This window comes from Phaenicophaeus curvirostris, unplaced genomic scaffold (genome assembly GCF_032191515.1).
Source record: "Phaenicophaeus curvirostris isolate KB17595 unplaced genomic scaffold, BPBGC_Pcur_1.0 scaffold_490, whole genome shotgun sequence".
Taxonomy (NCBI): Eukaryota; Metazoa; Chordata; class Aves; order Cuculiformes; family Cuculidae; genus Phaenicophaeus; species Phaenicophaeus curvirostris.
Genome location: NW_027207063.1, coordinates 44,408 through 59,872, shown reverse-complemented (window position 1 = coordinate 59,872; position 15,465 = coordinate 44,408). Strand labels below are relative to the sequence as shown.

The window sequence follows — 15,465 nt, the reverse complement described above, 5'->3', positions numbered from 1 at the left end:
CCAGACCCACAACTGGGACCCATAACCAGGACCCACAACCCAGACCCTCAACCCAGACCCACAGCCCAGACCCACAACTGGGACCCACAACCCCGACCCCATAACCGGGACCCAGAGCTGCCCCCCCAGAACCAGCCCCCCCCCACCCAACCCCGACCCCTCCGTGACCCCACGTGACCCCCGACCCCGTGACCCCCCCACGTGACCCCTGACCCCCCCTTCCCCCCACGTGACCCCCGTGCCCCCTGACCGGGCCGCAGGGCGGGGCGAGGCGGCGGCAGCAGCGCCAGGAGCAGCAGCAGCAGCGGCGCCATCGTAGGGGGCCCGGGGGGGGATCACGGCGGCGACGGTGGCCGAGAGGGGCCAATAGGGGCCAATAGGGGCTAATAGGATCCAAGAGGGGCCAATGGGGGCCGAGGGGCCGCGGTCCGCCCCGCCCCGCCCCGAGCCCGGCGACGTGGCACGGCCGCCAGCAAGATGGCGGCGCCGCGCTCAAGATGGCGGCAGGGCGGGAAGGGACGCACTCAAGATGGCGGCAGGGCGGGAAGGGACGCACTCAAGATGGCGGCGACGCGTTCAACATGGCGGCCGGGCTGCTTAGAGCCGCACTCAAGATATCGCGACGCGTTCAAGATGGCGGCAGGGCGGGAAGGGACGCGCTCAAGATGGCGGCGGGGCGGTCAAGATGGCACCGCAGCGCTCAAGATGGCGGCGGGGGTTTAGAGCCACGCTCAAGATGGCGGCGCCGCACTCAAGATGGCGGCGCCACGCTCAACATGGCGGCCGGGCTGTTTAGACCCGCGCTCAAGATGGCGGCGACGCGTTCAACATGGCGGCCGGGCTGCTTAGAGCCGCGCTCGAGATGGCGGCGACGCGTCCAAGATGGCGATGACGCGTTCAAGATGGCGGCAGGGCGGGAAGGGACGCACTCAAGATAGCTCCGCAGCGCTCAAGATGGCGGCGGGGGTTTAGAGCTACTCTCAAGATGGCGCCGCCGCACTCAAGATGGCGCCGCAGCGCTCGAAATGGCGGCGAGACGCTGAAGACGGCGGCGAGGTTCACAGAAGCCGCGCACGAAGTCTACGACGCACACAAGATGGCGCCGCCACACTCAAGATGGCGGCGCCACGCTCAAGATGGCGGCCGGGATGCTCACACCCTCGCTCAAGATGGCGGCGACGCGTTCAAGATGGCGGCGGGGGTTAGAGCCGCGCTCAAGATGGCGGCGAGATGCTGAAGACGGCGGCGAGACCTCAGGGACGCACTCAAGATGGCGGCAAGGTTCACAGAAGCTGCGCACGAAGTCTACGACGCACACAAGATGGCGCCGCCGCGCTCAAGATGGCGGGGGTATTTGTTAGAGCCGCGTTCAAGATGGCGGCGGGGCACGCCAACCATCTTCGACACACACAAAATGGCGGCCCCGCCCTCGGCTTAGGCGCCACTCCCAAGATGGCGGCGCAGTGAGGGCGGAAGTCGCCGTCCGCTAGGGCGGGAGCGGCTCGAAGGCGGGCGGAAGTGGCCGTGCCACAGACCGGAAGTCGCCGTGCCGCAGACCGGAAGTGGCGCCGTTGCGGGCGGAAGCGGCGGCCGCCATGGGGGAGAAGAAGGCTTCGGGTACGGCGGTCGCTGCCGGGGGCTCCGGGGTCGCTCTCTGCTCGCTCTGAACCCCCTTTTTTTTCCTCCTCAGGACGCGTCCCGGAGGCGGCGCAGCGGCGGGTCCTGGACCGGGCGGCCCGGCAGCGCCGCCTCAGCCGCCAGCTCGAGGCGCTCGAGAACGACAACTTCGGCGACGACCCCCAGGCCGGGCTGCCCCGGCCCGGCAAGCGCCTCCCGCACTTCGCCGACACCGCCGAGACCGGTGCGGGTCCCTATGGGGCGCTGGGGGTCCCTATGGGGCGCTGGGGGTCCCTATTGGGGCATCGTGGGTCTCTATGGGCCTGTATTGGGTCCGTGTTGGGGTGCTGTGGGTCTCTATGGGGTGCTGAGGGTCTTTATTGGGGTGCTGTGGGTCCTTATGGGACCGTATTGGGGCGCTGGGGGTCTCTGTGGGGCGCTGGGGGTCCTTATGGGTCCATATTGGGTCTCTATAGGTCTGTATTGGGTCCCTATAGATCTGTAGTGGCTCCCCATGAGTCTATATTGGGTCCTTATGGGTCCGTATTGGGTCCCTATGGGTCTCTATGGGGCACTGAGGGTCTTTATTGGGGTGCTGTGGGTCCCTATGAGTCCGTATTGGGTCCCTATGAGTCTATACTGGGTCCTTATGGGTCCGTATTGGGGCATTGGGGACCTCTGTGGGTCCCTATAGGCCTATATTGGGTCCCTATAGGCCTGTATTGGGTCCCTGTGGGTCCGTATTGGGGCATTGGGGATCTCTGTGGGGTGCTGTGGGTCCCTATGGGACCGTATTGGGTCCCTATGGGTCTCTATAGGGCAATGAGGGTCTTTATTGGGGTGTTGTGGGTCCCTATGGGACCATATTGGGTCCCTATGGGTCTCTATAGGGCGCTGAGAGTCTTTATTGGGGTGCTGTGGGTCCCTATGGGTCTGTATTGGGTCCCTATGGGTCCGTATTGGGGCACTGGGGACCTCTGTGGGGTGCTGTGGGTCCCTATGGGTCCGTATTGGGTCCCTATAGGTCCGTATTGGGTCCCTATAGGTCTGTATCGGGGCACTGCGGACCTCTGTGGGGTGCTGTGGGTCCCTATAGGCCTGTATTAGGTCCCTATGGGTCCGTATCAGGGCGCTGGGGATCTCTGTGGGGTGCTGTGGGTCCCTATGGGTCCGCATTGGGTCTCTATAGGTCTGTATTGGGTCCCCATGAGTCTGTATGGGGTCCCTATGGGTCTCTATAGGGCGCTGAGGGTCTTTATTGGGGTGCTATGGGTCCCTATGGGTCTGTATTGGGTCCCTATGGGTCTGTATCGGGGCTCTGGGGACCTCTGTGGGGTGCTGTGGGTCCCTATGGGTCCATATTGGGTCCCTATGGGTCTCTATAGGGCGATGAGGGTCTTTATTGGGGTGCTATGGGTCCCTATGGGTCTGTATTGGGTTCCTATGGGTCCGTATCGGGGCACTGGGGATCTCTGTGGGGTGCTGTGGGTCCCTATAGGTCCGTATTGGGTCCCTATGAGTCTATACTGGGTTCCTATGGGTCTGTATTGGGGCACTGGGGACCTCTGTGGGGTGCTGTGGGTCCCTGTGGGCCTGTATTGGGTCCCTATGGGTCCATATTGGGTCCCTATGGGTCTCTATGGGGCCATGAGGGTCTTTACTGGGGTGCTATGGGTCCCTGTGGGTCCATATTGGGTCTCTATAGGTTCGTATTGGGTTCCTATGGGTCTGTATTGGGTCCCCATGAGTCTATATTAGGTCCTTATGGGTCTCTGTAGGGTGATGAGGGTCTTTATTGGGGTCCTGTGGGTCCCTATGGGTCTGTATCGGGTCCCTATGGGTCCGTATTGGGGCACTGGGGATCTCTGTGGGGTGCTGTGGGTCCCTATAGGTCCCTTTTGGGGTGCTGAGTGTCTTTATTGGGGCCCTATGGGTCCCTATGGGTCCGTATTGGGGCACTGGGGGTCTTTATTGGGGCTCTCTGGGTCCCTATGGGTCCGTATTGGGGCATTGGGGGTCCCTATGGGTCCATAGGGACGTAAAAGGGTTCCTATGGAGCACTATAGGGGGTAATAGGGGGATGGAAGGGTCTCTATGGGGCACTATGGGGCTCAATATAGGGTTATAGGGATTCATATGGGGCGGTATAAGGCTCAATAGGAGGATGGAAGCGTTTCTATGGGGTGTTGTGGGTCCTTATAGGGCTCTATAGGGCTCAATAGGGGGATGAAAGGGTCCTTATGGGGTGCTATAGGGCTCAATAGAGAGTTATAGATTTTTCTATGGGGAGCTGTAGGGCTCAATAGAAGAATAAAAGGGTCCCTATGGGGCGCTATAGAGGGCTATAGGGAGATAGAAGGGTCTTTATGGGGTGCTATAGACTTCAATATAAGATTATGGAAGTTTCTATAGGAAGCTATAACGTTCAATAGAAGGATAGAAAGATTCTTATAGGGTATTGTGGGTTCTTATGGGGTTCTATAGGGCCTAATAGGGGAATAAAAGGGTCCCTATGGGGCACTATAGGGTTAAGTATAGGGTTATGGGGGTTGTTATGGGACTCTATAGGGTTCAATAGAAGAATAGAAGGATCTGTATAGCGTACAGTAAGTCTCTATGAGATTCTATAGGGCTCAATAAGGGGATAAAAAGGTTCCTATGGGGCCCTATAGGGCTCAATAGGAGGGTAACAAGGTCTCTATGGGGCACTATAGGGGGCAATAGAGAGATAAAAGAGTTCCTATGGGGCAGTATAGGGATCAATATAGGGTTATTGGGGTCCCTATAAGGTCCTATAGAGCTCAATAGAGAGTTTTAAGGGCCCCTATGGGGTGCTGTGCGTCCCTATAGGTCTCTGTGGGGCTCAATGGGAGGATAAAGGGGTCCCTATGGGGCGCTATAGGGGGCAATAGAGGGATAAAAGGGTTCCTATGAGGCACTATAGGGATCAATATAGGATTATTGGGGATCCTATAGGATCCTATAGAGCTCAATAGAGAGTTTCAAGGACTCGTATGGGGCGCTGTGGGTCCGTATAGGTCTCTATGGGGCTCAATAGGAGAATAAAGGGGTCCCTATGGGGCGCTATAGGGGGCTATAGGGGGATTTTGGGGTTCGGGGGTTCATTTTTTTTTTTTGGGGGTCCCCCCTTTTCCCAGGAAAAAAGAAGAAGAAGACGCGGGGCGACCACTTCAAACTTCGCTTCCGCAAGAATTTCCAGGCGCTGCTGGAGGAGCAGGTGGGGGGCACACCCCAAAAATGGGGGGGGACACCCCAAAATGGGGGGGGGACCCAAAAATAGGGGGTCCTTGAAACTGGGGTCCCGGGGGGGGCAGTTTTGGGGCTCAGGGGGGCAGTTTTGGGGCTCAGGGGGGCAGTTTGGGTTCCAGGGGGGGCAGTTTTGGGGCTCAGGGGGGCAATTGGATTCTGGGGGGGCAGTTTTGGGGTTCAGGGGGGCAGTTTTGGGGTTCAGGGGGGCAATTTGGGTTCCGGGGGGGGCAGTTTTGGGGCTCAGGGGGGCAATTGGGGTCCCGGGGGGTCAATTGGGGGCTCAGGGGGGCAGTTTTGGGGCTCAGGGGGGCAATTTGGGGCTCAGGAGGGCAATTTGGGTCCCGGGGGGGGGCAGTTTTGGGGCTCAGGGGGGCAATTTGGGTTCTGGGGGGGCAGTTTTGGGGCTCAGGGGGGCAATTTGGGTCTGGGGGGCAGTTTTGGGGCTCAAGGGGGCAGTTTTGGTGAGTTTAGTGTCTGATGGGGGCAATTTTAGGTCCGGGGGGGGCAGTTTATGGTCAGTTTTGGCTCCTGGGGGGCAATTTATGGTCAGTTTAGCCTCCTGGGGGGGCAATTTTGGGTCCTGGGGGGCAGTTTTGGCTCCTGGGGGGGGCAGTTTATGGTCAGTTTAGCCTCCTGGGGGGTCAATTTTGGGTCCTGGGGGGCAATTTATGGTCAGTTTAGCCTCCTGGGGGGTCAATTTTGAGTCCTGGGGGGCAGTTTTGGCTCCTGGGGGGCAGTTTATGGTCAGTTTTGGGTCCTGGGGGGTCAATTTTGGGTACTGGGGGCGCAATTTATGGTCAGTTTTGGGTCCTGGGGGGTCAATTTTGGGTCCGGGGGGGGCAATTTTGCCTCCTGGGGGGCAATTTATGGTCAGTTTTGCCTCCTGGGGGGCCAATTTTGCCTCCTGGGGGGGCAATTTGCCCCTGGGGGGGCATTTGGGGGCACTTCGATTCGGGGGGGGCCCCTTCCAATTGCCTCAAATTTAATTCTGAGCCTCCGAGGTCGCTTTTCGCCTCCCCGGGGGCCGATTTGGAGGCAGCTTGGGGGGGGGTTGCCCCCCGGGGGGGGCAATTTTCGCCTCGGGGGGGGGTCTCACCCCAATTTTTTGCCCCCCCCCCTTAGAATTTGAGCGCCTCGGAGGGTCCCAACTACGTGACGGCGTGTGCGGCCCCCTCCCGCCTGCCCCCCCGGCACTTCTGCGCCGTCTGCGGCTTCCCCTGCGGCTACGCCTGCGCCGCCTGCGGGGCTCGCTTCTGCAGCCCCCGCTGCCTCGGCACCCACCACGACACCCGGTACGGCCGCTGGGAGCACTGGGAGCTCTGGGAGGGGGAGCTGGGGGCGCTGGGAGCACTGGGAGGGGGAGCTGGGGGCACTGGGGGCACTGGGAGGGGGAGCTGGGGGCGCTGGGAGCACTGGGAGGGGGAGCTGGGGGCACTGGGAGCACTGGGAGGGGGAGCTGGGGGCGCTGGGAGCACTGGGAGGGGGAGCTGGGGGCACTGGGATGGAGAGAATGGGCTCTGGGATAGGGAAAATGGGCACTGGGAGCACTGGGAGGGGGAACTGGGAGCTCTGGGATGGAGAGAATGGGCTCTGGGATAGAGATAATGGGCACTGGGAGCACTGGGATGGAGAGAACGGGCACTGAGATAGGGAAAATGGACACTGGGAGCACTGGGAGGGGAACTGGGGGAACTGGGATGGAGAGAACAGGCACTGGGATAGAGATAATGGGCACTGGGAGCACTGGGATGGAGAGAATGGGCACTGGGATGGAGAGAATGGGCACTGGGAGCACTGGGAGGAGGAACTGGGGGCACTGGGATGGAGAGAATGGGCTCTGGGATAGAGATAATGGGCACTGGGAGCACTGGGAGGGGGAGCTGGGGGCACTGGGATGGAGAGAATGGGCACTGGGATAGGGATAATGGGCACTGGGAGCACTGGGATGGAGAGAACGGGCACTGAGATAGGGAAAATGGGCACTGGGAGCACTGGGAGGGGGAGCTGGGAGCACTGGGATGGAGAGAATGGGCTCTGGGATAGGGAAAATGGGCACTGGGAGCACTGGGAGGGGGAACTGGGGGCACTGGGAGCACTGGGAGGGGGAGCTGGGGGTACTGGGATGGAGAGAACAGGCACTGGGATAGAGATAATGGGCACTGGGAGCACTGGGATGGAGAGAATGGGCACTGGGAGCACTGGGAGGAGGAACTGGGGGCACTGGGATGGAGAGAATGGGCTCTGGGACAGGGAAAATGGGCCCTGGGAGCACTGGGAGGGGGAACTGGGAACACTGGGAGCAGTAGGAGAGAGACTGGGGGCACTGGGATGGAGAGAATGGGCTCTGGGATAGAGATAATGGGCACTGGGAGCACTGGGAGGGGGAACTGGGGGCGCTGGGATGGAGAGAATGGGCACTGGGATAGGGAAAATGGGCACTGGGAGCACTGGGATGGAGAGAATGGGGTCTGGGATAGGGAAAATGGGCACTGGGAGCACTGGGAGGGGGAGCTGGGGGCACTGGGATGGAGAGAATGGGCTCTGGGATAGGGAAAATGGGCACTGGGAGCACTGGGAGAGGGAACTAGGGGCACTGGGAGCACTGGGAGGGGGAACTGGGAGCACTGGGATGGAGGGAATGAGCCCTGGGAGCCCTGGGAGGGGGAACTGGGAGCACTGGGATGGAGGAAATGGGCTCTGGGATAGAGAAAATGGGCACTGGGGGCTCTGGGATGGAGAGAATGGGCACTGGGATAGAGATAATGGGCACTGGGAGCACTGGGAGGGGGAGCTGGGGGCACTGGGATGGAGAGAATGGGCACTGGGATGGAGAGAATGGGCACTGGGATGGAGAGAATGGGCACTGGGAGCACTGGGAGGGGGAACTGGGAGCTCTGGGATGGAGAGAATGGGCACTGGGATAGAGATAATGGGCACTGGGAGCACTGGGAGGGGGAGCTGGGAGCACTGGGAGCACTGGGAGGGGGAGCTGGGGGCACTGGGAGCACTGGGAGGGGGAGCTGGGGGCACTGGGAGCACTGGGAGGGGGAGCTGGGGGCGCTGGGAGGGGGAGCTGGGGGCGCTGGGAGCACTGGGAGGGGGAGCTGGGGGCACTGGGATGGAGAGAATGAGCTCTGGGATAGAGATAATGGGCACTGGGAGCACTGGGATGGAGAGAATGGGCACTGGGAGCACTGGGAGGGGGACTGGGGGAACTGGGATGGAGAGGACGGGCACTGGGATAGGGAAAATGGGCACTGGGAGCAGTGGGAGGGGGACTGGGAGCACTGGGAGCAGTGGGAGGGGGAACTGGGGGCACTGGGATGGAGAGAATGGGCACTGGGAGCACTGGGAGAGGGAACTAGGGGCACTGGGAGCACTGGGAGGGGGAACTGGGAGCACTGGGATGGAGAAAATGGGTTCTGGTATAGGGAAAATGGGCACTGGGAGCACTGGGAGGGGGAACTGGGAGCTCTGGGATGGAGAGAATGGGGTCTGGTGTAGAGAAAATGGGCACTGGGAGCACTGGGAGGGGGAACTGGGAACACTGGGAGCAGTAGGAGAGAGACTGGAGGTACTGGGATGGAGAAAATGGGCTCTGGGATAGAGATAATGGGCACTGGGAGCACTGGGAGGGGGAACTGGGGGCACTGGGATGGAGAGAATGGGCTCTGGGATAGAGATAATGGGCACTGGGAGCAGTGGGAGGGGGAATTGGGAGCACTGGGATGGAGAGAATGGGCACTGGGATAGAGATAATGGGCAATGGGAGCACTGGGAGGGGGAACTGGGAGCACTGGGATGGAGAGAATGGGCTCTGGGATAGGGAAAATGGGCACTGGGAGCACTGGGAGGGGGAACTGGGGGCGCTGGGATGGAGAGAATGGGGTCTGGGAGCCCTGGGAGGGGGAACTGGGAGCACTGGGCTGTACTGGGACGCCCCCCCCCTCTCCCCGCAGGTGCCTCAAGTGGACGGTGTGAGCGACCCCCGAGTGTGTCCCCCCCCCTCTGCCCCCCAAGAGCCCCTCCCCACCCCCCCCCCCCGAGCCCCCCAGGAGCCCCAAACACGAGCGGCGCCTCCTCCGAGCCCCGTTTGGACCCAAAATCGTGTTTTTTCTACATCAAAATCCACGTGGGGGGGAGGGGGGAGGGGGAGGAGGGAGGGGGCGGGGCTTGGGGAGCCCACGTGACCCCCTCCGATTGCTGCTTCCTGGTGACGTCATCGGCCCGGGGTGGGGGGCGGGGCTGCAGCCGGTGGCTCCGTCCCAGCATGCACCTGGGGGGGTGGGGGGGGGGAGAGAGGGGTCAGTGACCATAGAGATGGGGTGCCCCTCTCTATGGTTTGGAGGAGTAGGTGACCATAGAGAGGGGTGGCAGGGAGGCGCAGAGGGGCTTGGAGGACTTGTTGACCATAGAGAGGGGCAGCATGGAGGTGCAGAGGGGCTTGGAGGACTTGTTGACCATAGAGAGGGGCAGCATGGAGGTGCAGAGGGGTTTGGAGGACTCGGTGACCATAGAGAGGGGCAGCATGGAGGTGCAGAGGGGCTTGGAGGAGTCATTGACCATAGAGAGGGGGGGGGGGGGGGCATGGAGGTGCAGAGGGGCTTGGAGGACTCGGTGACTATAGAGAGGGGCAGCACGGAGGTGCAGGGGGGCTTGGAGGACTCGTTGACCATAGAGGGGGGCAGCATAGAGGTGCAGAGGGGCTTGGAGAAGTTGTTGACCATAGAGAGGGGCACCATGGAGGTGCAGAGTGGCTGCTTGGGTGAATGTCTATGGTCTGGAGGACTCGGTGACCATAGAGAGGGGCACCATGGAGGTGCAGAGGGGCTTGGAGGACTCGGTGACCATAGAGAGGGGCAGCATGGAGGCGCAGAGTGGCTGCTTGGGTGCATGTCTATGATCTGGAGAACTTGGTGACCATAGAGAGGGGCGGCACGGAAGCGCAGAGGGGCTTGGAGGACTCAGTGACCATAGAGAGGGGTGACATGGAGGTGCAGTGTGGCTGCTTGGGTGCATGTCTATGGTCTGGAGGACTCGGTGACCGTAGAGAGGGGCGGCACATAGGCGCAGAGGGGCTTGGAGGACTCGTTGACCATAGAGAAGGCACCACGGAGGTGCAGAGTGGCCCAGGACCCCCACCTCTGTGGCCTGGAGGACTTTCTGACCACGGAGAACCCCAACCTTGCGCTGCAGAGCGGCTGCCGGCAGCCTCTCTATGCTTTGGAGGACTCCGACCATAGAGAAGGCACCGTGGAGGCACCGAGCGGCTGCGGGCACGCTGTGACCACAGAGTTACCCCCGTTGGCTGCCCAGAGCGGCTCTCGCAGGGCCTCTCTACCCTCCTCTCTATGGTTTGTGCCCTTTTGGAGTCCTCCAGCTGCCTCTAGCATTGCCTTGGATGCTAATTAGAGGCTAATTAGAGGCTAATGAGGGCGGGGCTCACCCTGGGGCTACTTGAGCACCATCCCCGGCCGCGCCTTCTCCAGCTTCTTCCTCCGCTCCAGCGGGATCTCGTCCAGGCTGATCCCGTGGTTGCTCGCCCTGCGACACCAGTGGTCCCAGTCCCCCCAGTTCCCCCCTCCCAGTTCCCCCCAGTCCTCCCAGTCCCCCCCCTCCCAGTCCCCCCCCTCCCAGTCCTTCCCAGTTCCCCCCCCCCAGTCCCCCCCTCCCAGTCCCTCCCAGTCCCTCCCAGTCCCCCCCAGTCCCCCCCAGTCCCTCCCAGTCCCCCCCCTCCCAGTCCCCCCCTCCCAGTCCCCCCCTCCCAGTCCCTCCCAGTCCCTCCCAGTCCCCCCCTCCCAGTCCCCCCCTCCCAGTCCCCCCCTCCCAGTCCCCCCCAGTCCCCCCCTCCCAGTCCCTCCCAGTCCCCCCCTCCCAGTCCCTCCCAATCCTCCCCAGTCCCCCCTCCCAGTGCTCCCAGTTTGCCCAGTGCTCCCAGTTTCTCACCCCGGCAGGAGGTCGGGGGGGGTGGGGATGGGTTTGGTGAATCCCTCGCGTCCCACCAGCCAGTACGTGTCCTCCACGCCCTTGCCCTGCGCAACGGGGGGGATACTGGGAGCACTGGGAGGGCACTGGGAAGGCCCTGGGGGGGCACTGGGAGCACTGGGAGGGCACTGGGAGTACTGGGAGGGCACTGGGAAGGCCCTGGGGGGGGCACTGGGAGTACTGGGGGGGCACTGGGAGGCACTGGGAGGGATTGAGGGGGGACTGGGAGGGCGCTGAGGGGAACTGGGAGCACTGGGAGGGCGCTGGATGGGGCTGGGAGGCACTATGGGGGCGCTGGGAGGGACTGGAGAGCACTGGGAAGGTCGCTGTGGGGCGCTATAGGGCGCTATGGGTCACTATGGGTCGCTATAGGTCGCTGTGGGTCACTATAGGTCTCTATGGGTCACTCTGGGGGTCACTATAGGTCACTGTGAGGCGCTATAGGGCACTATGGATCACTCTATGGGGCACTATAGGTCTCTATGGGTCACACTGTGGGGCACTATAGGTCTCTATGGGTCACTCTGGGGGTCACTATAGGTCACTGTGAGGCGCTATAGAGCGCTATGGATCACTCCATGGGTCACTATAGGTCTCTATGGGTCACTATAGGTCACTATGGGTCACTATAGGTCGCTGTGGGTCACTCTAACTCCCTCTAGGTCTTTAGGGATCGCTGTGGGTCACGCTGTGGGGCACTATAGGTCTCTATGGGTCACTCTGGGGGTCACTATAGGTCGCTGGGGGGCACTATAGGGCGCTATGGGTCACACTGGGGGCGCTATAGGTCTTGATGGGTCACTCTGTGGGTCACTATAGGTCACTGTGGGGCGCTATAGGGCGCTATGGGTCATTCTATGGAGCACTATAGGTCACTATGGGTCACTATAGGTCTCTATGTGTCACGCTATAGGTCGCTATAGGTCACTATGGGTCACTATACGTCTCTATGGGCCATGCTATGGGTTGCTATAGGTCACTGTGGGTCTCTTTATGAGTCGCTATAGGTCACTATGGGGCTCTATAGATCTCTATGGGTCACTCTGTGGGTCGTTGTAGGTCTCTATGGGGCACTATAGGTCGCTATGGGTCATGCTGTGGGGCGCTATAGGTCACTGTGGGTTACTATAGGTCTCTATGGGTCGCGCTGTGGGTCACTATAGGGCGCTATCAGTCACTATGGGGCACTATAGGTTGCTATGCGTCACTCTATGGGTCACTATAGGTTGCTATGGGGCACTATAGGTCTCTATGGGTCGTGCTGTGGGTCACTATAGGTCTCTATGGGTCACTCTATGGGTCACTATAGGTCGCTGTGGGTCACTCTAACTCCCTTTAGGTCTTTAGGGATCGCTGTGGGTCACGCTGTGGGGCACTATAGGTTTCTATGGGTCACTATAGGTCTCTATGGGTCACTATATGGGTCACTATAGGTCTCTATGGGTCACTCTATGGGTCACTATAGGTCGCTATGGGTCACTCTAACTCCCTCTAGCTCTTTAGGGATCGCCGTGGGTCGCGCTGTGGGGCACTCTAGGTCTCTATGGGTCACTCTAGGTCTCTATGGGTCACTCTTATGTGTCACTATAGGTCTCTATGGGTCACTCTATGGGTCACTATAGGTCGCTATGAGTCACTCTAACTCCCTCTAGGTCTTCAGGGATCAATATGGGTCGCGCTACGGGTCACTCTATGGGTCACTATAGGTCTCTATGGGTCACTATAGGTCTCTATAGGCCGCTATGGGTGACTATAGATCCTTCTAGGTCTTTAGGGATCCCTGTGGGTCGCGCTGTGGGTCACTATAAGTCTCTATGGGTCACTCTATGGATCGCTATAACTCACTATGGGTTGCTATAGGTCACTGTGGGGCGTTATAGGGCTCTATAGGGCTCTATAGGGCTCTATAGGGCTCTATAGGGCGCTATAGGGCACCTTGAGCTCGGTTTTGCCCCTGATGTCCAGCTTGAAGCCCTCCTTGAGCGCCAGCAGGATGGCCACCGTGCGGGCGTTGACGTGGATCCGGTACGCTATGGGGCAGCCGGGGGGGCAGCCTGACCCACACCACCCCCCCCCAACCCCATAGCACCCTATAGAACCCCCCCCCAACCCTATAGCGCCCCACAGCCCCCCCCAAAACCCACCCCCATCGTCCCTTCTTGGACCCACAGCCCCCTCCCCGTGCCCCACAAGTGCCCCCCCCGCCCCACACTGACCCCCAAGTCCCCCCTAGACCCCATATCCACCCCCCCCAGGGCCATAGTGGGACGTGTGGGGCACGCTATGGGTCTCTATAGGTCTCCAGGGGTCAACGCGGGTTCCTCTATGGGTCCCTGTGGGTCCCTATGGGGTCTCTGTGGGTCTCTATGGGGTCTCTATGGGTCTCTATGGTCCCTATAGGTCTCTATGGGTCACGCTGTGGGTCTCCATGGACCCTGTAGGATCCCTATGGGGTCTCCGTGGGTCCCTATGGGGTCTCCGTGGGTCCCTATGGGGTCTCCATGGTCCCTATAGGTCTCTATGGGTCACGCTGTGGGTCTCCATGGACCCTGTAGGGTCCCTATGGGGCCTCTGTGGGGTCTCCATGGGGTACCTAGGAGGTACCTATGGTCCCTATAGGTCTCTATGGGCCCTCTATGGGGCCTCTATGGGCCTCTATGTGGTCCCTATGGTGTCCCTATGGTCTCCATAGGTCTCCATGGGGTCTCCATGGGGTACCTATGGTCCCTATAGGTCCCTATAGGTCTCTGTGGGGTCTCTAGGGGGTCGCTATGAGTCTCTGTGGCCCCTATGGGGTCTCTATGAGGTCTCTATGGGGTCTCCATGGTCCCTATGGGGTCCCTATGGGGTCTCTATGGGTCTCTGTGGGGTCTCCATGGGGTACTTATGCTCCCTATAGGTCTCTGTGGGGTCTCTATGGGGTCTCTATGGCTCCTATGGGGTCCCTATGGTGTCTCTGTGGTGCCCGTATGGGTCTCTGTGGGGTCACCTATGGGTCTCTATGGTCCCTGTGGGTCCCTATGGGGTCGCTATGGCCTCTGTGGGTCCCTATGGGATCTCTATGGGGTCTCTATGGTCTCTATAGGGTCCCTATGGGTCTCTATGGGTCCCTATGGGTCTCCATGGTCCCTATGGGTCTCCATGGTCCCTATGGGTCCCTATGGGGTCCCTATGGGTCCCTATGGGTCTCCATGGGGTCCCTATGGGGTCTCTATGAGTCTCTATGGGTCTCCATGGTCTCTATAGGGTCCCTATGGGTCTCTATGGGTCCCTATGGTCTCCATGGTATCTATGGTCCCTATGGGTCCCTATGGGTCTCCATGGTCTCTATGAGGTCTCTATGGGTCCCTATAGGTCTCTATGGATCCCTGTGGGTCCCTATAGGTCCCTGTGGGGTCCCTATAGGTCCCTATGGTCCCCGTGGGGTCACTCACGCAGGCCGGTGGACTCCATGCGCGAGGCCGTGTTGACCGTGTCCCCGAAGAGGCAGTAGCGCGGCATGGTCAGCCCCACGACCCCCGCCACGCACGGCCCTGCGGGGCACCCGGGGGGGTCAGTGGGCGTCAGTGGGGGTTAATGGGGGTCAATGGGGGTCAATGGGGGTTAATGGAGATCAATAGGGGTCAATGGGGGTCAATGGGGGTCAATGGGGGTTAATGGAGGTCAATAGGGGTCAATGGGGGTTAATGGAGATCAATGGGGGTCAATGGAGATCAATGGGGGTCAATGGGGGTTAATGGAGGTCAATAGGGGTCAATGGGGGTTAATGGGGGTTAATGGAGATCAATGGTGGTCAATGGGGGTTAATGGAGATCAATGGGGGTCAATGGGGGTCAATGGGGGTTAATGGAGATCAATAGGGGTCAATGAGGGTCAATGGTGGTCAATGGTGGTCAATGGTGGTCAATGGGGGTCAATGGAGATCAATGGGGGTCAATGGGGGTCAATGGGGGTCAATGGGGGTCAATGGAGATCAATAGGGGTCAATGGGGGTTAATGGGGTCAATGGGGGTCAATGGGGGTCAGTGGGGGTCAATGGGGGTCAATGGAGATCAATGGGGGTCAATGGGGGTTAATGGAGATCAATGGGGGTCAATGGGGGGTCAATGGGGGTTAATGGAGGCCAATGGAGGTCAGTGGGGGTCAGTGGAGGTCAATGGGGGTCAGTGGGGGTCAGTGGAGATCATGGGGGTCAATGGAGGTCAATGGGGGTCAATGGGGCTCAGTGGGGGTCAATGGGGCTCAATGGGGGTCAGTGGGGGTCAGTGGGGATCATGGGGGTCAATGGAGGCCAATGAGGGGTCAATGGGGGTCAATGGAGGTCAGTGGGGGTCAGTGGAGGTCAGTGGGGATCCATGAATGTCAGTGGGGGTCAGTGGGGGTCAATGGGGGTCAATGGGGGTCAGTGGGGGTCAGTGGGGGTCAATGGGGATCAATGGGGGTCAATGGGGGTCAGTGGGGGTCAGTGGGGGTCAATGGAGGCCAATGAGGGGTCAATGGGGGTCAATGGGGTTCACTTGGGGGTCAATGGGGGTCAGTGGGGGTCAATGGGGGTCAATGGAGATCAATGGGGGTCAATGGGGGTTAATGGAG

At 60.5% G+C, this 15,465-nt stretch overlaps 2 protein-coding genes across 2 annotated transcripts in view; one reads left to right on the top strand and one right to left on the bottom strand.

The window, feature by feature from the left end:
• The first annotated feature begins 1,270 nt into the window (after positions 1 to 1,270).
• Positions 1,271 to 8,992, top strand: ZNHIT1 (zinc finger HIT-type containing 1). Its single transcript, XM_069883047.1, has 6 exons — positions 1,271 to 1,432; positions 1,491 to 1,617; positions 1,691 to 1,861; positions 4,776 to 4,855; positions 6,010 to 6,179; positions 8,847 to 8,992. The coding sequence occupies exons 1-6, from the start codon at positions 1,271 to 1,273 to the stop codon at positions 8,866 to 8,868; spliced, it is 732 nt and encodes a 243-aa protein (XP_069739148.1). The 3' UTR covers positions 8,869 to 8,992.
• An 85-nt stretch (positions 8,993 to 9,077) lies between these two features.
• Positions 9,078 to 15,465, bottom strand: part of LOC138735142 (retinal guanylyl cyclase 1-like) — a 32,347-nt gene continuing 25,959 nt past the window's right edge. Inside the window, exons 17-21 of the mRNA XM_069883046.1 lie at positions 14,307 to 14,405; positions 12,808 to 12,902; positions 10,834 to 10,919; positions 10,334 to 10,431; positions 9,078 to 9,163 (exon numbers count right to left, since the gene is read on the bottom strand). Coding sequence (XP_069739147.1) covers positions 10,341 to 10,431; positions 10,834 to 10,919; positions 12,808 to 12,902; positions 14,307 to 14,405 — 371 coding nt within the window. The 3' untranslated portion in view covers positions 9,078 to 9,163; positions 10,334 to 10,340. The remainder of the gene's footprint in view (positions 9,164 to 10,333; positions 10,432 to 10,833; positions 10,920 to 12,807; positions 12,903 to 14,306; positions 14,406 to 15,465) is intronic.